This window comes from Peromyscus leucopus, chromosome 1, assembly GCF_004664715.2.
Source record: "Peromyscus leucopus breed LL Stock chromosome 1, UCI_PerLeu_2.1, whole genome shotgun sequence".
Taxonomy (NCBI): domain Eukaryota; kingdom Metazoa; phylum Chordata; class Mammalia; order Rodentia; family Cricetidae; genus Peromyscus; species Peromyscus leucopus.
In genome coordinates this window covers 115,538,614-115,562,716 of record NC_051063.1, presented here as the reverse complement: position 1 = coordinate 115,562,716, position 24,103 = coordinate 115,538,614, and the positions used below count along the sequence as shown (strand labels likewise).

The following is a 24,103-nucleotide window of genomic DNA, read 5'->3' as shown; positions in this document are numbered from 1 at the left end:
GCAATGAGTCCATGCCTTAGATACACATGATCTGATTTCTCACAGTTCAAGACACAATGTTTTTTATCTTTATTCACAGAAGACCCTGAGTGTAAAGGTTCTATGTGACAAGTTATAGGCTCAACTCGTGGACTCTGAAGTATCCTTGAAGCATTAATCTGCTGTTGTTTGTAATGCAAAAGCACTGAGGACCTTACAAGCACACTTGGTTATTTGGAAGAAGAAAGGAGGAGACACTGCTTTTACTGCAGTGCCACAGGCTACATCTGCCTAAGAAGTTCTTCAATAAAGACCTGCTTCCAGTTATTGCCATTCTTCTGCCATCAGACCTCAAAGCCAGCCCTACCTGGAATACTAACACTGTGTTACTTCTTTGGACTTGTGAGGTTTTGTCTAACGCCAGTCATAATGGTTAAGATTAAGAAAACAACTGACAACAGATGCTGGAGAGGATGCCAGGAAAGGGGAAACATCATCCATTGCTAGTGAGCATGCCAACTGATGCAGCCACTATGGAAATCAATGAGAAGAATTCGCCAACAGCTAAAAATAGATCTACCATGTGACCCAGCTATACCATTCCTTGGCACACACCCAAAGGATTTAATAGCCTACTACAGAGATACTTGTTCAGTCAGCCATGTTCCCTGCTGTTCTCTTCACAGTAGCTAGGATATACATAATGAAAATGTAGTACATATACACAATGGAATTCTATTCAGCTGTGAAGAAAAATGAATCATGAAATTTGCAGGTAAATGGATGGAACTGGAAAATATCTCAGTGAGGTAACCTAGATTCAGAAATACAAATGCAGCAAGTTCCCTCTCATGTGGATCCTAGCACGGAATCTTTGAAGTACACAATACTAACATTTAAACATGAAATATCAATAATAAAGATATTTATATTACTCTTTCTCTTGAACTAAAACAAGACAGCACTTGCCACAGAAGCTCTGGGTACATCCATCTATAACCTGTCCTTCAGACACACTCAGATCCCTACGCTTTATCAGGCACCTGCCTCAAGAAAACACTTCTATAACCAAGGAATTCTGACCCTCACTGTTGTACCTACTCTAAAGCTAAATATTCTACATTCATTACTAAAGTCAGGCTCCTAGAACGTTACAAAAGAAAGGCTCTGAATAACTATCACCTTACAATGCTGTGGTGCTTGTTTCTAATTGTTAACATGACAATCTGAAATCACTGAGAAGGAGGGAGGCCTCATGAGGGACTGTCTAGATTAGGCTGGCCTGTGGGAACATCATCTACAGATTTTCTTAAATGGGTTTAAGTGAGCAGCACCATTTCATGGGCTGCACAATGCACTGAATGACAGGGGATAGGGAGCTGAACCCTGGCATGGATGTGTTAATGAGCTGCTCTCTCTCACTGACTGTGGATGTGACCCAACCAGCCAGTCAAGTTCCTGCTCCCTTCAACTTCTATGCAACAATGGACCATACTCTGGAGTCAGAGGTCAACTAAATCCTTTCTCTCTTAAGTTGCTTTTGCCAGGGCATCTTATCACGGCAACAGGAAAGGACACTAAGACATACAGCACAAGTAGATTCGGGGTCAGACTCCATAAGCACCTTGTGAAACAGCAACAGACCATGCTGCTGCATTCCAGTTTACACAGGAAAGCTTTAAAATACATGTTGTATCTCATTATTCCTTTGTATCACCTTACTCAAACTTCCTTAAGTTCAAAAAATAAAAAAATGAAAGACATCAGGATGTTTTAGAGAAGCAGCTATGCATTGAAATGAGTCACCATTTAAAAATAGGATGTATATACTAGACTAGCCCAACCACATCATTTTATAGCGCTTCACAGTGATTCTCATGCATGGGCAAGTCAACTTTAAAGTACTGGACAGACAGGACATATGCCTCTTCCTATATGTTAAAGCTATCCAGGACCTTAAAGCCTATCTAATCCACATTTTCCAAACACTGAATCCCAATTGTAAGAAATAAAGTACATTATCCCAAGCCAGAAAGAGAAACTAGTTATATTCAAATGCAGGTTTTTCAGGATAAGAGGCTGCCTAGCCAGCAAGGGAAACAGGGTACTAATTCCTGTACTGGAAGCTCAAGGTATGTATATAGTCTAGAGAGAGAAAATCTATACAGAGTCTATATATAAAGTCTATATAGAGGAAATTCTCAAGAAAATGTGAGGGTTTATTTCCTTTTTGTAACCTCAAAGTTCTCCTTTTCAAAAATAATAGTGCTAAGTGCATAAAACTGATATTTTTTCTTCTAATCCTTAACTAATATCAAAAATTTTAAATTGCACATAGTAAAAAGGGTGAGCCATATAATGTTTCACTACATGACTGCATTGTCTAATTTTTAAATCAGATTAAATATCCATCTCCTCTCAAACATTACTCATTTTCTATGGTAATGACTTTTAAGATTCTTGCAGCTTTTTTAAATATACAGTATATTACTGTTACCAATAGCCACACTGCTGTGCATTAGTGCTCCAGAAATTCTTATTTTTATGTAGTTTAGTCTCCATTGTTCAAACTTCCCCATTCTTCCCTCTTCACTATTCCCCTCCCCTCTAGCAACCACCATTCTATCTCAGTTTCTGGATGTTCAACTTTTTTAACATTAAATATGAGTAAGGCACATGTGGTACTCATCTTTCTGTGTCTAGTATGTCACTTAACATAATCATCTCCAATTCTATTCATATTGTCACAACTGAAGGGATTTCCTTGATTTTCATGATCAAATATTATTCCTTGGTATATATGGACCACAGATCTCTCATCCACTCATTAGCAGGTGCGAACTTAGGTGGATTCCATTTGTTGATTCTTACAGAGTGCTGCAGTGAACACGCAGATGAGATGCACTTGACCCTTCCACATACCGCTTTGATTTGCCTTAGCTATATAGCAAGGAATATGACTGCTAGGTCATGTCATTTTTTTGGTGGCACCTCTGTAGTGCTTGCCATGGTGTTTATAGTAATCTACTTTCCTACCTGTGTAGGATTCATTTCTACTACATTTTTACTAGTACTCATCGTACATTTTCTTTCTAAGTTTTTGTTGGTTTATCCTCTGGACAGGACTTCACTATACTGCCCAAGTTGATATGCTCTTCTGATTCTAGAGTTCCTTATGGATCCCAAGACTTTTGTAGCTTGGAGGCTTAAATAAAGTCTTTAGTCTACTTTGATTTGATTCTTATAACTGGTGAGAAATAGCAGCCTAGGTTCATTTTTCTGCAAGTGAATACCTAATAATTTCAGCATCCATTTTTTAAAATTCTGTCCTTTTCACAGTGTATATCACTCACATCCTTGTAAAAAATCAACTGGCTATAGATTCGTGGATTTATTTTCAGGCTCTCCCTTCATTGGTGTACATATCTTTTTTTATGCCAATATATGTTGTTTTAATGAGTACAGCTTTGCAGCATATTTGAAGCCAAGTAGTACAATGTCTCCTGCTTTGTTCATTCCACTCAAGAAAGCTTTGGTGCTCAGAGTTTTCTAGGGCTTCAACTGTATTTTAGGGTTTTTTGTTTTGTTTCGTTTTGTTTGTTCTAGTTTTCTGAAGAATGTTATTGGTATATGGGTATTTCATTAAATCTGTGGAATGCTTTGGGGAGCACTAGTATTATAGCTGTTTTAACAATACTGGCTCCCAAATACATCAATATTAGTATATCTGTGTCCTCTCCCATTTCTCCCAGTAACGTTTTGTAGGAAACACTGATTGGTGTATAAATGAGATTAACTATAATGTGCCTAGAGTGTCGGCTAGCTCAGTCGGTAGAGCATGAGACTCTTAATCTCAGGGTCGTGGGTTCGAGCCCCACGTTGGGCGCCATTTGTAGCTTGAGAGCTTCTCTCCAGGTTCCCCAAGCCCCGCAGTCCCACAATCCACTTATAAAATAATCACTCAGACGCTTATATCACTTATAAACTGTATGGCCGTGGCAGGCTTCTCGCTAACTGTTCTTTTATCTTAAATTAACCCATTTTTATAAATCTATAGCTTGCCACGTGGCTGGTGGCTTACCGGCGTCTCTACATGCTCTTCTCCTGGCGGTCGCTGCAGTGTCTCTCCCTCAGCCTTCCGCTTCCCAGAATTCTCCTCTCTCCTTGTCCCACCTACCTCCTGCCTGGTCATTGGCCATCAGTGTTTTATTTACATAGAGTGATATCCACAGCAACCCTCAACAAATATTACTTCAGCAAACATTCATTCTCTTCTCATATTCTCTCTGGATTCACCAATTAATGTTATGTCGCCCCAGTGGTCTCTGTAGCTCTCCGCCTTGCTTCTTTTTGTCTTGTCTCTCACCTTTTGACATCTTCACCTTCAGTCCTGCTCGTGTTCCTTGGCACATCACCAACTGAACCCCACTGTGATCTAAATACTTATCCCTGCACACCACACACTTGCTTACAGCTGATTTCGAAGTTTGGTAACTGGCTACTCCCTGATCACTTTGTATGCTTGAATGTTCCTCCCTAATAAAAACAAGTTATTGCTAGGTTAGCATGCATACTCCCCAAGTGCAGGCCTATCGCCCAACTCTGGTCACTGGCAGATGGAAGGTACCTAAAACAATGTCAGACATACAGAGTGCTCAATAAATGCCTCCTAAATAGAAGAGAAAGAATAAGTCTTCTCTTCATGAAATCCCTCCAATATTTCAAATGAAATGCCAAAAAAGTCTTCAACAGTGAAAGTTTAAATTAAATAGCTAAATTTTTGAAAATGTAAACACTGTAAAAAAGTTAATAGAGCCACAATAGATTAATCAATTCAGCATGGCTATAGACAATCATTACGCTTGTTCCCTACCTGCTCATAGTGATACCCTATCATTTAATTAAGGACTGGATATATGGTACCAGCTAACCAATAGAGTTGAAGCATTTAACTAAAACTAAGAGTTTGACATCTGAACTCCCTGTGGTAGCCAATCATTTAACTATTTCCTTTCAGAACTTTAAGAATGATCATATGAAGGCTGATCAGATGGCCCAGCAGGTAAAGGCACTTCCTGTGCAAGCCTGAGTTCAGTCCCCACATAAATGTGAAAGGAAACAACAAACCCCACAAAGTTGGTCTCTGTCATTCACATGCTCCCTGCATACATGTTTGCTGCAGCATACTGCACCCTGACATACACAATAAATACCATAAAGCTTTAAAAATGCTTTAACAATCATATAAAATACAATCCCTGCTTTATTTTCATCCCAAGTTATAAAAAAAATAGGTAATTCTTTAAACATATAAATTTAAGAATGTAACCATCTTTAACACAGTATGGTTTTCATCTTACAGCCACTCACAACTGAATGGTAGAATACAGGATTACATCTTTCTTGAAGAATTATCAAAAGTCTCATTTTTGAGCCCATAACTATTTACTAATGTGAATAAACTCCGCCATTCAAATAAACAAGCACACTGTTAAAAGCCTACCCAGAAAATGAGCTGATTTATAAGTTATATGATTAAATCCAGAAGCCACTACAGATTTGACAAAGAATTCACCACAGATGGGTGTTCAATGAGCTAACACATGTATAAGGAGTAAATATGTTGTTTTTCTAGTTATATTAAGCCACATCTTTTTCTAAACACATGAATAGTAATGATTTAGAATATATAATACCATTTGCTGATTAACCTTAGAAGTTTTAGCAATAATACAATTTTAATATTCAAATCAGACCACTAGTGATTAAAAACTCTTGTCTACAGGAATCATACTGTAACAAATTATATGGGGCAAAACATGGGTTTTAGAGACTGTGGTTCCAATACAAGCTCCTGTTTCCTAGCTATTTGACCTGAGGCAAAACACCTAACTTCACTAAGTCTCTGTGTGTCTGTAATATGACCAATATAATTTCTCCCATATAGAGTTACCATGGAGCTTTGAAAACATACTGTAGCACTCCTCTGCATACTTTATTTCATACATTTTTGGAGCTCTCAAAATGGAATGTGTCATTTAAAGTGTATCTTACTGGCTTTAAAAACAGAAGGCCAGAGTGCTTAAGCAATGGTCCAACTGTAATTCAGGTTGATCATGTGTAGTAACTCCCAGCAAGAAGGGAAGAATGGCTGGAACCCAGCATATTAGCTCCTGCCCATTCAGTAAAGTAAAGTCATATACCCAGTGTATACTGACACACTCAAATGATTGCTTATAAAGCCTTCCTATATAACAGGAGATAAAGTGCAAAAGTTCATTTTCCCCCTGACAGTAATTCATAAAATCTGAAATTCAGTGTCAGGCTTTCTAGGCAGATAAATTTCCTAACTAAGTATTTCCCCTTATGTTAAAATTATATAGTCATTTGCCAACACATAATTAAATATTTAAGAACACATGGCTTTTTAAATGAGTGATATCATGGTTGTGCCTAGTGAAAAAAAACACAAGCCAATCCAAATTATAATCATACAGGTATATAATTCCAATTACCCTGCCAATTCTATTATTAAAAACTGAGGCTACTTAATTACAAGTGTTAAAATAAATAACAAGGATTTAATTCTAAGATAAGTAGCACTGTATTTGATCATTAAGAGTAATTTACCAGTACAATAGAAAGAATCACAGCAACAAAATATTACATTCACCGGGAACCTAAATATGTCTTAGTGAGGAAGGATATTAATAATTTTTGAGTGGAAATTTATTTCATGTGATAAAATATTTTTAATTGACAGGGACATTTAGAAACATCAAAATGTATAGCCTACAACTTAACTCAGTTGACTCAATAAGACAAAACAAACACACTTCTCCCTCTCCCACTTTTCTCTGTCAGTGAAAAAAGACTAAATACTTTAAATTTTATCCTAGGAAATAAGTACCAGCTCTGCACAACATAAAAAGGAACCATAAATGACAAAGGATCTTTTCACTGAAATGTCTATGTACAAGTTATTATTAAAGAGCTGTCATTTTCTCTTAAAAGTAAAAGAAATTAGGAACCAGAGATTAAATCACTCAGCAATTCATTTTCAACCTCAGTTCTGGTTCCAATAAGTATAAATGTCAATGGAGGTGAACATCAAGTACAGTCAATGTTGTGTCCATCAAGTATTTCCTTGTTACACAAAGCATCACCGAATTCCCCATAGTATATGTTGCAGACATTGAAAACCATGAATTAACAAGTAATAACTATATCAAGATTCTCATCTTACTTCTCCGTTTCTTAATGTTGTGATCGTTCCTCTTGCAACACCCATTCTAAATAGTGTTTCTGTGGCCTGTGAATAAATAAAAAAGTAGAAATAACTAAATGTATGATGTGTACACAACTATATATCTCACCCAAAACTGTAAAATGCCAACACTATAACACACCTAGTACCGTCAAGAAAAAAAGTTTAAGACACAAAAAGAGTGACAAGTTTTAAATTGTCCCCAGAACACAGTTTTCAGGCTTCTAATTTTGAAGAGCTCCTGTGAAGTGTTCCTAAAAGCTACTGACATGCTGGGTCCTTCTGTGCCAGCATATCAAATACATTCATTCACATAAGTTTAATCTTAGCAAAATTTGACATTTGTATTCAATTTAGAAGCTGCTGGCTATTCTGAATGTTATTTTCCAATGAATTCATTCAAACCAATTATCTGCTCTAAAATACAAGGCGGAAGTATAGTAATTTAGAAATGTCAGAGATAACAGTCATTGATCTCTACCAGCTAGAAAAAATCATGAAAGGATATTAAGAAAACAATTTCATTTACAAAGGCATTAAAAAGAAAAGTTTTAGCAAAAGAATTTAATAATGGAATTTAAAAAAAAAAAGAAAGAAAGAAAAACCAAGTGTCCACTATGAACAAGAAAATAATGCTGGAAGAAAGTTTAAGATGCAAATAAGTACAAAAACATTTTCTGCTCCCAGGTTTGGAAGACTTAATACTAAGATATCAGTACTATCCAAAGTGATATAGAGATTTAATCCCTATAAAATTCCAATAACTTTATTTTACAGAGAAAGCCTAAAACTCATTTGAAGTTTCTAAGTATTGGTGAGAGGAGAAAAACTGTAAACTGGCTCAGTTATAAATAATAGTTACAAAGTACATTTGAATAGGATCCTGTAAATATCAAATACTAATTTAACCACAATTTGTGTTTACTATGATGTGAACACCTTAACCAAATCCCCATCTTTTATTAGTGCAAAGACAATAGTATTCACAATGAATGAAGAAGAGCAAATATGTACATGATGGCGAACACCCACAATGCAATGCCAATGCTCAGAAGGCCAAGGCATGAGTATCAAAAAGCCAAAACAATAATAATGATAGCAATGTACATGAAAAGCTGCCCGCAGGTGTCCCTGAAAGAAAAGATGCAGCTTCCTATTTATTTAAGTCCTGTGCAATTGATTTATATACACATAAATTTAAGGTTTTTGTTTAACTTTCAAAGAAGTGATCTTATCATCAGTGAGCAATTTTCAAAACAATGTCAATTGTCTCACAATTTAACTTCCTCCGTGTATATGGGAACAAGACTGTAAAATGGTATCCATGATAAAATATTTGACCAAAAAGGTAAGGAAAGAGACTGAATTAGAGCGAGAATTACAGATGAGAAAGAGAAAAAAAATGGCCACAGTATTTTTTAAGATATGCATCTTGAGTTTTTAGTGGTCAGGTAGGAATTGGTGGCCAGAAAGGAAGGAGGAACAGAGGGAGGAAAAGAAGAATGGGCAAGAATGATCCTACAGAGGATGGGGAAAAGGAGAATGGGCAAGAATGATCCTACAGAGGATGGGTTACAAGTGTGCACAGCAATCTATAAATAATGCTAAAAGGAAAGGACATAAATAAACTAAGCTCTCCCCCTCCTACTCCCCCAGGACTCTGCTTTATCCAATCCACTTTGCTCCTCTTTCCTCTATGAATTAAGAAATAGAATAATCTTGTGAGAATGACAAAAATACAGACATTAAGGCGGTGGGGACGGTATGTAATATATGCAAAGGAAAAACAAGGAGATGAAAGAGAGGCGGCCAGAGGTATGAAGTCCAGTAAAGACTGGAAAACATGCATTTTTGTTGTAATAAATCTAGAGTTACAACAATAAAAAGATAGACAGTTTAGAAATTGTCAAGGCAAAGCAAGTCTACATACGGGGCATATGGGAAAATGGAGAAAACCCTCAATTGGACTTAGCTGCTAAAGTATAGGATGCAATTTGTAAATAAAAACTTTTTTTCCTGAAGTTGTTTAAATGAGAGGTCACAATCCTTAGAGTTCCTAAGCACAAGCCAACACACATAGAGCTGGTAGGCTTCGGGCTGATGTTCAAGCATGGTCACAGAAAAATTTAAAAACTAAAATATTTTAGGACAGTCTGCTAAGTTTTGAAAATGCAGCACAATCTCAAAAAAATTTGATAAGAGATTCAAAGCAGACCCATTATTTGGGAAGAAGCTGAGCTATTCACATACTCCAAAGTACACGTCAATGAGTTCACCGGTACATTTTACTGAGGCACAGAAAGCTAGCTGAAAGATCTACTTGTAAAACTGTCACCAGGGACGGCCATGCTTTGATTCTACTCTCAGTGATGTGCATGCCACAGTGTGCCATACATCTTCCAGTTTGTTAAAACCAGACACAATTCAGTAAGATGATTTTCATAGAGGAAACAGGAAAAGGAGGATGTAGTAAGCGATCACTTGAGATAAAAGTAAACAATGGTTTCACAAAACCAGATCAAATTACTTTTATGTCTCAAACCACAGATAAAAGGGAGAGCTATCTAGGGAGATATGACTTGAAGACGAAATTCTTTTTCTTTACCTTGTTTTTAGGATTCAAATGAACTGATTTACCACCTCCTCCCACCAATGTTTTAAGGATTCTGTGCCGCTCTTGTTTCAACTGGAAAGCACCCGAGTGTGCAACTTCTGACCTCTACTACAGGGTTTGATTTTACTTGCATCTAAGCAAGTGCTAACAAGTGTAGGAGGGGAAAGGGCTGAGATAGAAGACTGTCAGTACTTGTAACTACCTCACAACAAACTTTTAGAAAATGTCTCACTCCCAGAGTTTTCATTCCACCTAGGATGATTAATACTAAGCATTCATTTGACATTTCCTATGTTAGTGTGTGTGTGTGGGGGGGTACATACCTACAAATTCCTGTTTAAAAACATTATCAAAAAGGCTACTTTTTAAGAAGAATGTTAGATAAGTGATCCAAGTCTCATAAAACCTAGATGTAATAAATTCTAAGTTCAAGACTTGAGTGTGTGGGCCTGTGTGTGCATGTGAGTGTGTCAAAAGCATCTCTAGAAATGCATGGTGAAGAAAAGCAGTAATCTTTGGGGATTTTCTTTATCCTTGACATTCTAATATTTCTCCATATCCATATGGTAGTCTCCATCCAGGGGAAGGATATGTCCTAAGTCCCTAGAGGACAGCTGAAACTATAGATAGTGTCATGCCATATATACAAACACACATAAAATGTTTTCATACATTTTTATGGAAATGTATAATTTCTAAATTAGGCATGGTAAGAAATGAACAAAATAACAGAAAAATTTAACAATATTGTCAACATATTATATTTTCAGAACTTTCTATTTAATGTTTTATAGTTTTCATAGTTAAATTTTTAAGCACTTTTATCTTATGTAAATACTACAAATAATTCCATTTAGTAATTTATGATGAGTTACTGACAGACATGAGGATCACCCAATGATGGAGAAATGGCTGAGATCTACATGAACAACCTGGACATGAGTGGGAGTAATGAAGGGCGAGGGTCGAGGGAAAGAGAGCCTGTGGGAGTGGGAGATCCCAGCTGGATCAAGAACAGACGGGGAGAACAAGGAATAGGAGACCATGGTAAATGAAGACCACATGAGAAAAGGAAGAAACAAAGTGCTAGAGAGGCCCACAGAAATCCACAAAGCTACCTCCACAACTGACTGCTGGCAATGGTTGAGAGACAGCCGGGACTGACCTACTCTGGTGATGGGATGGCCAAACACCTAATAGTTGTGCTAGAAACCCCATCCAAGGACTGAGGAATCTGGATGCAGAGATCCACTGCTAGGTCCGGGGTGGAGCTCTGGGAGTCCAATTAGTGAGAAAGAGAAGGGTTTATATGAGCAAGAATTGTTGAAACCAAGGTTGGATAAAGCACAGGGACAAATAGCCAAACGAATGGAAACACATGTACTATGAGCCAAAGGCTGAGGGGCCCCCAACTGGATCAGGCCCTCTGAATAGATCTCTGAAGCATTTGAAGGCCACCTGGCCAAACATCCTAATTGTCGTGCTAGAAACCTCATCCAATGACTGAAGGAACCGGATGCAGAGATCCACGGCCAGGCCCAGGTGGAGCTCCAGGAGTCCAATTGGCGAGAAAGAGGTGGGTTTGTATGAGCAAGAATTACTGAGACCAAGGTTGGAAAAAGCACAGGGACAAATATACAAACGAAAGGAAACACATGAACTATGAACCAATAGCTGAGGAGCCCCCAACTGGATCAGGCCCTCCGGATAAATAAGACAGTTGATTAGCTTGATCTGCTTGGGAGGCATCTAGACAGTGGGACTGGGTCCTGTCCTCAGTGCATGAACTGGCAGTTTGGAACCTGGGGCTTATACGGGACACTTGGCTCAGCCTGGGAGGAGGAGACTGGACCTGCCTGGACTGAGTCTACCAGGCTGATCTCAATCCTCGGGGGAGTCTTTGCCCTGGAGGAGATGGGATGGGGAGTGGGCTGGGAGGAAGGTGGGGTGGGGGTGGGGGGATGGAAGGGGGGAGAACAAGGGAATCCGTGGCTGATATGTAACATTAAATTTAATAAATAAATTTTAAAAATGAAAGAAAAAAAAAAGAAGAGCCAGTAGCTATTTTGGAAGGGGCAAGTTCCTGTGAGCTTTTCCTTTTCCAATTGTTTCTAGTCCTTGAGCTTTTACACTATTTTCTGTAGGAGGAATAATTTGAAGAACTCTCAACCCCATCATTATTAGCTGTTCTTAATGAGTCCCTCAAAATCACAAAAGTAATATATGTGAGACAGATAAAAGGGGCCATCTGTCCCCGTGCCAGCGGCCCTGGGCAGATGTTAAAATACTGTTACAATCAAAGTAAGTGTTACTAAGTACTTTAAGTACTTATTATAATCATTCTTTTTGACATTCATTTTCTTGCAAACATGCAAAGATGTTGTAAGATGGAACAATCTGATTTCCTACCTAGCAACTGTTGGACTCTCCGCTGCTACCTAGCTGCCTCTGAACAAAAGGGCTGTCAGTCAAACAGCTAGCTGGACTACCAAAGGCCAGAACCAGGTAGACTGCTTTAGCATCCCATGAATGGCTTGAGATAACTCTGCAATGAGAGCAGCTGATGGTTGGAGATGCTCATGGTGAAGACTCAGGTAGTTTAAAACAATTTGTACTGTACTTTTTGCTGTCCCAAGCCTTATTGAATTCTAGATGACTCAGAAGATAGCTGAAGAAGGGGCAGATAAGTCAAGAAAACACTGGGGCAGGAACAAGAAAAAATGGTGGAAATAGACAGGACAGAAAGCTTCTCAGTTGGTTAGAAATCTATGTAGAGCCAGAAAAGAAAAACTTAGTCACAGCACTTGGTCACAGAAATAGTTCCAGAGAACTATCATGCATTTAGAGCCAAGGGTTGTAGATATTTCACACCGAGGAACTTTAACACTGGATCCTATCAAGGACTAAGGAATCTGAGGCCTGCTAAAAGATGCAATAGCAACCTTTAACAAGGATGGAGGAATCCCGGCTTCTTAGTCCTACACAAGAGTTGTTGCTGCTCCTGCCCGTGGACATGGTATATACAAAGGATTATAATGATAATGGTGGTGGTGGTAGTGGTGGTGATGATGATGGTGATGACGGAGGAAAAGAAAATGAACTAAGGGTGAACATCCTTATCCAAAATGTTAAGAACCAGAAGTATTTGGAGTTTTTGTTTGTTTGTTTGTTTGTTTAGCAGAGAAGAAGGGAGTAACAGAGGCTGGCCTTGAACTCTAATCTCTCCTTCACCTCCCAAGTACTAGATGACAGGCATGCACCACCATGCCTGGAGTAAGGACTGTTCTTTACCCATTGACTTATTTTGGTGCTATTGTAGAAAATTAGTTAAATGTTCATTATCAAGTTGTTAGTTTCTGGACTGGAGAAATGGCCTCGCTGTTACAGGTTAAGTCCAACTGAAAATATAAGTTGTTAGTTTCTGTGGGCATGCCTGCTGGATTTTTACTGGACTTGCTGTGGCTCTGTGATCATTTTGGAGTAGTAACAGTGACAAGATAGCTCCGAGGGTAAAAGCTCTTCCCACTGAAGCCTGACATCATGAGTTTGATTTCAAGAATCCACCGTAAAAAGGAAGAGAACTAACTTCTGAAAGTTGTCTGCTAACTTCCATATGCATGGCACGGCACACAAGCACACCTGGCGCACGTACCCACTCACACACACGCAATGATAATGATAACAATAAATTTTTAGGAGTTAATTTGAAGCATATGAATTTCCTGTTTAGATTTAGGCTACATGTCCAATACATCTTCATGTACGTGTCTGCAGATAATCTAAAACTCAAGTCAACAACTCAAACAGTGGTGTTCAAAGTCACACACAGTCTACCACAATACCATGCAAAGATACACTAATTTGATGCTTACATTCTGAGGAATGATGACAGGCAAATACTCAAGTCTTTACTTTCCATAATTAAACCATTATGTCTTTGCCAAAGCAGAAAATTGTGTACTGTGAAAGCACTGAGATTCAAAAATGTGATACACTTGAATATGAGCAGACATTTCAGGCATCATCTGTTAGGTTGTATGCCATATCATGCACAATGCATAATCTATGTTTACATTCAGAAAGTCTTGATGGGCAACACAGAAAAAAAACTGCCAGAAATACCCTAGCTTCGTTAGGAATTGATTTATTTAAATTAAAAACTAAAGTAAATTTAATTTAATTAAAACTAAATTTATTTAAATTAGAAATTCATTACGAATGAATTTTCGGTCACTGAGTTAATTAGAAAGCTGTTATGCTGCCTCCAGTTTTTTACAGCTTCCACGTCCAGTCCCAGGCTAGGGATTGTGACCACAGTTTAAGCAGCTGCTCAGCTCTGATGGGTACTGGATAATGGGGGAAATAAGCAGCACCCACAATGGCTGCATTGGCCAATGAATATGCCTGCTCTTGCTCCTCAAGTCAATGTCTGTCCAGCTGGAAATGTAAGAGTCACACCTGAATCTTCACCCCCTCAACAACTTACCACACTACAGAGCAGCTATTCATCAAGACTGCTGTTGAAGTCTTACATGAGTAAGTACTCAGATATTGGTTGTTTGGGGGATGTGTGGTTAACCAAAGTGTGAATAAATATGTCCCAATTGTATTACAGCAATTTCAAATGCTGAAAATATAGTATGTTGGTCTTTCATGTTAATGAAATCAACTTGTTCTTTTCAGACATCATAAATGTCATAATCTGTTTTCATTCAGAACACCGGGAATATGTGCTACATATGGAGACAATGGGCTCAGCAGCAGCTCAAGGTTATGAGGAACGTTACTTCTGTTTAGAGATGTGGGCTAGTGAGTTCTCCAGGAATGTAAATGATAAGCAGATGGTTCATTTCCAAACTGAGAGCAATCTGGCTCTAAGGAAGAGTATAGTTTTGTAAATACATGTTCTGTCATATTCTATTCAGTATGACATGACCTAATCATGTACCTCATTATGTTCCTGTCCTCTTTTAGCACAATAAAATGTATCAAAAGAAAAGCACATTTCTCCTATAAAGCTATCATCTTACATAAATTGTCAATAGTGAACAAAATATTACAACAAGCAAAGCTACAACCACTGAGATGTAGGGTTCTACTACTTCAATTATCTTTCAAAACAAGAGCTCAGTCAATTATAGAACTGAATTTTTCAACCAGTAAATGGCGAATAATATCAAATGGTAGAGTAATTGGGTCCAGCTCAGTTTCCAATTTGAGAGTGTGAATAAAGAATTACCTAAATGTGGTCTCTAATTTGTCACTTAAAATATTTTTTAAAGTAAAATACAAATTCAGTTCATGTACTAATTGTTAGATAACTATTCAACAACCCTCCTCCTTCCTTTGCCCCTGTTCTAAGAAACAGTAATTCTATTTAGATAATTCATCTATTCATCTGGTTTTTTTTTTTTAAATGGTGGTTGTTATCAGAAATGTCTCCCATGAGCTCATATTTTCAGCACTTGGTATCCAATTTTTGGTATGATTTTGAAAGCTATAGAGCTTGTAGGAAGTGGGGCCTGATAGGCAGAGTAAATACCTGAGGTAGCCTTTAAAGGCTATACCAGCACTGGGTCTTGTCTAGGCTCTACTTCCTTTCTACTATCATGTGAATAAGAAATGTCCTTTAATTCCTATTGGGGACGGAACATCCCCTGACTGCCATGCTGACCTGAGCTCTCTCTGAAGCATGAGCCTGCATAAACCTTTTCCCCACTTCAGCTCCTTCTGTTAGGCCTTTTGTGTCACAGTGCTACAAAAGCTAACATAACTTAAATGTTAGTTTAAATCAACGGTTCTCAACCTTCTGAATGTTGTGACCCTTTAATACAATTCTTCATATTGTGGTGGCCCCCAACAATAAAATTATTTTTGTGGCTACATCATAACTATAGTTTTGCTACTGTTATGAATCGTAATGTAAATATTTTTGGAGTTAAAGGTTTACCAAAGGGGTCACGACCCACAGATTGAGAATCACTGGTTTAAACAAACAAGTAATAATTCCTTTTGCCACTGATGTTTTGATATATGAATATAATCCCAGAAATAAACATCATTTCACAATAATGAATAATTCAATCTGCAAAAGCTGTATTACACACATCCTACATCTAAGAAGGGGGTTTTCATTGGGTTTTAAATAGAAAGTGTTACCAGTAGGCTCAGGTGTTATATTCTTGGTCCTTAACTGATGATGTTGTTTTAGGAGGTGGTTAAAAACTTTGGGAGGTGATGCCTACTTTTAAAAAGGAGGTCATTGTGGGTGCAACTTTAAATGTTATACCATTCTCTACTTCTACATAGCCTCTGCCAAACACTCCTATCATGGTACATTACATTACTGCAAGACCCAAAGCATGAATCCAACTACCCATGGTGCAAACACTTGGAAACGCTTGGCCAAAATAAATCCTTTCTCACTTAAGTTGCTTTCTAGGGAATTCTGGTCAAAGCTAAAGAAAGTAAACAAACTCCAAACTACACAAGTTAAAGACCCACACAAAAACATAAACAAATACTGCATAGTCTAAACTCCATTACAATAACTGACACAGATGAAATAGAGACAAAATGATTGAAGCCTGGAGGAACATTATCAATCAACCTGGCTTCATTGATATTTTGGTGGCTCTTTTACCAACGTTATGTTTTTGAAATCTTTATTAAAATAAATTAGTTGGATGGAGCTGTGTGAGTTAAATTCTAGGCTCTATTCCAGCACCATGCTGTTTTTGGTGCCATGCCTCTGAAGTATACTTTGAGATCAGATAGTCTTGATTCCTTCTGCACTGCTATTTTTGCTTAGGATTGCTTTACATATTTGGGAATATTTGAGGTAAGCTATTTTTAATGATTTTACTGGTTGTTGGGACATTACAGGCTCAGCTTCTGCTACTAGGTGTCTTCCTCCACTGCTGGTGGTGAGGGTTTGTCGGTTTATTCTGAGGACATTTGTCCCCAGCTCTCCCTTGCTAATCTACAATCTATAACTTTCATGAAATGTAATGTCTGGTGTACCATCCTTCACCTCTCTATGCATGGTATTCCTTTATTATTTTCTGCAGTGATGGCTTGGATACCATAAATTCCCTTAGCTTGTGCTTGTCTTCAAATGTTCTTATTTCTCCATCAATTCTGAGATGACTGTTGGATGTAACAATCTTACTTTCAGGGTTTGATGTACATTATTCCATGCCTTCTTGGTGTTTAGTGTTCTTGATGTGAGAACTGACATCATTCTTGAGGTATTTATCGTTTATTGAGTTGATATTGTTTCCCTTACAGCTTTTAATAACATTTCTTGGCCGTGAGGTTTTGACACCTTGAGTGTCATGAAGAGGTTCTTCTCTGCCCATGCCAATTTGGAGTCCTAGATCCTTTTTATGTTGTAATGTCCATTTCTCTGTTTTCTATGACAGTTTTATGAATAGGATGTGTATACCTTTAGATGCTCCCTCAGCTTCTCTTACTACCCAATAACCTTTATTTTAACCTCTTAAATGTATCACAGAGTTCTTGAAATTTTTGGTTATGCTCATTGATTTTCTTTCTTTATAGATGTCAGAATATATTACCTAACACTTACCCTCCATCCCTAAAATTCATTTTTTTCTTGTTCATATCCAATTATACTTTCCACTCTGTTATTACTTGCTTGATTAATTAATTTCCATGTTTGGTTATTTTTTCGGCATCTAGCTTCCATGCTAAATTTTCTTCCACGGTTAATTCCACCTCCAATTAACATAGCTTATTTACATTCATTTTGCTAGCTTTCTTGTTCAGGTCCTGAACTGATCCTGACTTCATTCATTAGCTTGAATGCTCATTTATCCTTTTAAATTCTTTATTTATTTATTTTTATCATGTGTATGAGTGTTTGCTTACATGGCTATGTTTTTACTGCAGGCATAATCAGTGACTATAGAGTTCAGAGAGAATTGGATCCCCTAAAACTAAAGTTACAGGTGGTTGGGAACTGAACCTGGGTCCTCTACAAAAGCAACAAGTGCTCTTAAACACTGAGCCATCTCTCTAGCCCCTATCCTTTTTGAAAGTAGGACTGTGAAATATTTTTCTGGATTTTCAGCTAGCTCATTATCTTTGGATTGCAATACTGAAGAATTGTAAAACTGTGGAACGGTCATAGTGGCTCTTGTTTTTTGCTTTTTGTTTGTTTGTTTTCTAAATTGGACAAAGGTGGCTTTTTGTCTCATAGTTTTCTGTTTCTCTGCAGTTTGATGGGTCCCACTTACTGTTTGCTGCATCTTATTTGACTCTTCCTGGTGAGTTGACTTCACTTAAATTTGTGTTCTCTGCTAGTAGTTAAAAGGGTTGATGAGATCTTTTCCCATTCTGTAGGCTGTCGTTTTGTCTTGTTGACCGTGTCCTTTGCCCTACAAAAGCTTCTCAGTTTCAGGTGGTCCCATTTATTAATTGTTTCTCTCAGTGTCTGTGCTACTGGCGTTATATTTAGGAAGTGATCTCTGGTGCCAATACGTTCAAGACTACTTCGACTTTCTCTTCTATCGGTTCAGAGTAACTGGATTTATGTTGAGGTCTTTTGATCCACTTGGACTTAAGTTTTATGCACAGTGACAGATATAAATCTATTTGCAGTCTTCTACATGTTGACATCCAGTTATGCCAGCACACCATTTGTTGAAAATGCTTACTTTTTTTCATTGAATAGTTTTGGCTTCTTTGTCGAAAATCATATGTTCATCAGTGTGCGGATTAATGTCAGGGTCTTCAGTTCAGTTCCATTGGTCCACATGTCAGTTTTTATGCCAGTACCAAGCTGTTTTTATTACTGTAGCTTTATAGTAGAGCTTGAAGACAGGGATCATGATGCTTCCAAAGGTTGTTTTATTGTACAGGATTAACACATGAACTGTGAACCAATAGCTGAGGCGCTCTCATGGAACTGGAGCAGGCCCTCTGGATAAGTGAGACAGTTAATTATCTTGAACTGTTTAGGAGGCCCCCAGGCAGTGGAACTAGGACCTGTCCTTGGTGCATGAGCTGCTTTTTGGAACCTAGGGCCTATGCTGAAACACTAGGGAAGAGGGGACTGGACCTGCCCTAACTGAATCTACCAGACTGGGCTGACTCCCCAGGGGAGATCCTGCCTTGGAGGAGGTGAGAATAGAGGGTGGATTGGGAGGGGAGGCTGGGGGGTGGGAGGGGGGAGGACAGGGGAATCCGTGGCTGATATGTAAAATTAAATTAATTATAAAATAAATTTAAAAAAAAGGATGCTAGCCACAGTAACAAATATACTCTGACAGCAGTTCCACAGTTTACTTGCAGTAGAGCACATCTGTGTATTTTATTTGTGTCCCTAATAAGGTTCCCAGACAGTAGCACTGTAGAAATGTTGTTTGTGGGGTGTACGTGTGTGTGTGTGTGTGTGTGTGTGTGTGTGTGTGTGTGTTTGTGTGTGTGTGTGTTTGTGTGTGTATGTTGTTTGTTTTGCATTAAAGATACCAATAATTACATAATAAAATGAGAAGGAAATGGAAAAAGGGGAAAGCAGAAAATTATAAATGAAAAGACTATCTGGGTTAAATATATGAAAAGTACTTTAAAAAATTGTAGAGGTGATTCAGAGAAAGTACAAGCATAAAACCCTATTTGGGCTATTTGGGAAGGATATAAGCAAAGCAAACTAAACAATTAAAATATAAAATAAAGATGTAAATAAAAATATGAAACAAAAGCATAATCTCAGAATTTCTTCCTAGTTGGAAAGTGGTTTCCCCCTCTACCATGACTATATCATTGTCAGAGTGAGGGGTGCTAGATTCAGTAATTCAAACATGTCAGGTCAGTATGCCCTTCCTGCCCAAAGGGATTTCTGTATGGGAACTCTACTTTCCACCACCCATCAGCCACTTACAACTTTGGTTGAAAGATCATCCATACAACGGTTACTTCAACAGTGGTTTTGAGGAGATGCAGAGAGGCTCACCCTTTGTCACTAGGGAAGAAAGGTCTCTTCCCTTTCATGCCTTTAAGAGACTATGCTCCACAGTAAGCTATGCAGTGCTGCATTTCAATGTAGTTCACTCGGGTGCAAGGGTGGGTGGGTTGTTAGGCTCATGACTCCTGGGCATCCATAAAACATCTCATATTCAGGTACCTATTTCTGGCTATCTCCACAAACTGATCTACTCCAGCCATCGTCTATATACAAGGTATCCATCAATGGCTGGATCTCTGACTATAGGTAGGTCTCTCTTCAGCCCGCTGCTATAGCGGCACCCATGTCCAAGAAAGAAGAGTGCCACTCTAGTAATTACCACTGATCTGGGGCCAGTGCTAAGGAAGATCTTCAGTTGGTGGCTACTCTTAGATGTCCCTTTATGAAGTGAATCCCACCTAGACACACTTTTTTTTCTTCAGCTGTTTCCCTAATGGGCTACTATTTCTCTTATCTAGACTCCTTTATTTCACTGAGTCACACAGAAGTGACTTCCTTTATTTTTAATTGAAACAAAAACTTTCACAAAATATAGTCTGATTACACTTTTCCCCTCCGCAATCCAGATTCATCCTACATACCCAACTAATCTGCCATTTTACCATGGGCTCTAATACTTACAACAGAAATCTAGTAAGTCTGAGCAAAGTGTCCCAGCATAGACTTATTAGATTTCTGTTCTTGGTGTAGGGAGGAGGGGACTGGGCCTGCCTCAGCAGAGTCTACCAGGCTGGACTGACTCCCCAAGGGAGACCTTGCCTTGGAGGAGGTGGGAATGGGGGGGGTGGTTTGGGGGGACAGAGCTAGAGGGTGGGAGGAGGGAGGAGGGAGGATGAGGGAATTCGTGGCTAATATGTGAAATTAAGTTAATTATAAAGTAAAATAAAAAGAAAGAAAATACAGCATACACTAAAAAAAAGGAAAGAGGAAAAAAAAGAAAGAAATCTAATAAGTCAGAAACCAAGAGTTTCATTAGACTATAAAACCAGACCTACAGCCAATTCTCTATTAATTCGGGGGTGGGGGGAGACCTGGAGGTGGACATGAAAAAACCAAAGTGAGACTCTAGATCTAGCACAAGCAGGTAGCTGGGATACTCATTGGCACAGCTCCAGTAAAATTTGCCTATTTGGACTTAAGAAAAGCTGCAAGTTGGTCCCACCTCAACGCCACTTCCCTGAACCTACATTGCTTCTAACATGTCTGAACCCACAGTTACATTATTTCCTCTGCTGGACATTCATTTTTTTCATTAAATATTTATATTAAGTTGCAAATATGTCCAAACATGAGAAACTTATAAGGAAAAGCACCTGGAGAACAGAAATAAGATAGATGCTGAAGCGGGGTGGGGGGAGGGGGAAGAGACAAAAATTCACCTTATGCTTTACTATATCTGTTTCCCACACAGGGAGAAACTAAAGTTTCTGGTGCCCTTACTTGAACTCAAGAAAATTTACTTTACTGAAGATCAGTACCTTGAACTGTACTGTATACATATATACATATTTTTTACTTAGCTACTCAATTATGCGCCCATATATTCTACTAAATTATCACTCACTGCTGTGTTAAAGTAGCCTGCATATTAAATATCTATTTGTTAATTACTTAACAATTTTCTGGTATACTCTATTGAACTACCACTCACTGCTAACTGAGGTAAAGAATTATACAAGTTCAGTTTTGTACAGAAAATGGGGGAAAGAGAAAACAGAGAAGCCCATAAAGAGAAAAAGTCAAGTTCCCAAAACTTGAATACAGGTGGCAAAACCTGAAGACCATGAATTTCATTAGCCCACCGGGTCTGGCTGATGGAGGCCATATGGCTGTCCCCATGGCACAGGAGAATGAATGGAGTCTTTAGTGTATTGTTGTCATTGAAGCTGATTTGCAAGTGTGGCAGGCACTTCACTGGTTAGTGCACACTAACTGACCATAATGCTAACTATTATCCTCAGGCACCAATCTACACTGTTTCACAGCCTATAAAGAGTGCTGCAATAGAGAACTCTTTAGCTTAAGTCAAAAGGAACAGGATTACCTTGTTACAGACTTAACAAAGTCAACAGGGGTTGGAAAAGATGGACACTGCTCCTTGCTGCGTCCTAAGGGCACTCAGCCTTTTCCACCTACACCTGTCTCTACCTGTATGCTTGAGATGATGGCAGCTCCAGGCACTTCCCCTAATGCCACAGCCTTCCAGCACATCCCCGGCATTCATCTTCCTTGCTGCTGATTTTTATTTCTATTATAAAATTACACTAGCAAGAATTTAGAATACAAAAATAAATTTTGTAAACACACACAGTACATATGTCTACTTAGTAATTAAAAATCAATATTCTCTAAATGCAATATTTTCTTCCAGTCCTATTGAATGGCCACACTCTGGAGTTGACAGGAACTTCACTTTGTTAACAATTTTTAACACCAAAAAATATTTTTACTATCATAGCCTAACAATATAGTCAATGAATTCCTTTCTACTGCAAGCATGCATATATATGTGTGTGTATGTATATGTATATATGTATATATACATAAACATATATACACATATAAAGTGTTAGTAAAGACAAAATGACTAGCATTTCTAAATCTATACATTTTTAGAAACAATTAAACTTACTTTTATTTAAAAAAGCAAAATGTAGCATATGAACTTTTTCATTATAAAGTAATAAAATTATTTAAATTACAGTCAATTTTAAACAAAAGATAAATAATGTCATCAACTTAATAAAAGGTTTTAAAATATAAGGTCAAAATAAAAAATACATTCTAATGCTACTTCATATATAAAAAGAAACATTTATTTATACTTCTAAAACACAGCTATGAAAATCATGTTTTAATAACTACTAATAAAGATGTTATAACCTATTCTTCAATGTGAATAACAAAACATTTTATTGATTCTATGAATTAACATGCTATTTTTGCCTTGCATTATGAAAGTCCAAATTACATTCCTAAACTGTTGTAACTTGAAGATTCTGACTGTAATGAACATAAAATGGCTAAAGTGCATCTGGAACACAGCTACAACCTTCTTGCCTCATGACCCCTAAAATGACCTAACAGGCATTCCCACAATTAGGAACAGCTAAGACTACACCAGCTATAATTCATCCTTGCTTTCCAACCAATACGGTACTGGGATACAATTCAGGATAAATTCTATAAACAAAGAAGTTATTCTAATATTTTCACTACTACATGCAAAATGTGCTAGAGTGTGCTTTACTGCAGATATCAATACAATACTGTTTCTTAAAAACTGAGAAAGGCATGGTGGAAGTAACAAAGAGAGAAAAAGTATAAATTCCAGGAAATGACTGCAAAATTTGTTCTGTTAAGAATAAAATACAAGGGCTGGAGAGATGGCTCAGTAGTTAAGAGCACTAACTGCTCTTCCAAAAGACCAGGGTTCAAGTCCCAGCACCAACATGGCAGCTCAATGCTATTTGTAACTCCAGCTCCAGTGGGTTCCGACACCCTCACAGAGACTTACATGCAGGCAAAAGACCAATGCATATAAACATAAAAAATAAACATTTTTTAAAGAGAATAAAATACATTAATATAAATTTTACATGTTAGCCAATATGTATTTTATCTAAATAAACATGTATGAAACTCAAATTGAGTTCAAGAGACAATTATACATACATAAACACTTTGGGTCTCTTACAATTCACAGCAGTAGCCTGAGAAAAGATGGACTTGGAGATCCCTGGAAAATTGCTCACACACTATAATTACTCCTGCCCTTACTAGATGAATAACTGCTTTAAAATATAAGTCATACCACATCACTTGCATCCTTAATCTCCAATGGTCTCCTAATACACTGAAAAGCTAAATACTTTACCATGGTTCTCAATGCCTTAAATATGATTGGTCTTTTGCCTTTCTTTCCAACCCCAAAGTCTACCAGTGACTCTGAGCATAAACAAAATGAGCCAACTTCTTCCCATGTAGGACCTTTAACTTAAGTTTACCAAAGGTTTTTCAAGATTTGGGTCCTAAGCCAACTAGATAGTCCAGTGGGTTAAAGACACATAACACCCAGACTGAGACATGATTCCTATCCCCATGGCTGTCTCCCACAAGTTGTCTTCTGACCCCCACGTGTACTCTGTAGCCTGGCTGTACATACACACACACCCCTCATGCACACACGCATGCATACACACACACACACACACACACACACACACACACACACACCACAAACACCTATCTC

General features: G+C 37.9%; 1 protein-coding gene across 2 annotated transcripts in view; it reads right to left on the bottom strand.

The window, feature by feature from the left end:
* Tmem135 (transmembrane protein 135) overlaps positions 1 to 24,103 on the bottom strand; it is a 200,616-nt gene that overhangs the window by 110,339 nt on the left and 66,174 nt on the right. The window contains exon 5 of one of the 2 annotated variants that reach the window (XM_028894961.2): positions 7,226 to 7,291. The exons of the other annotated variant lie outside the window; for it this stretch is intronic. Coding sequence (XP_028750794.1) covers positions 7,226 to 7,291 — 66 coding nt within the window. The remainder of the gene's footprint in view (positions 1 to 7,225; positions 7,292 to 24,103) is intronic. 2 annotated transcript variants of the gene reach the window in all.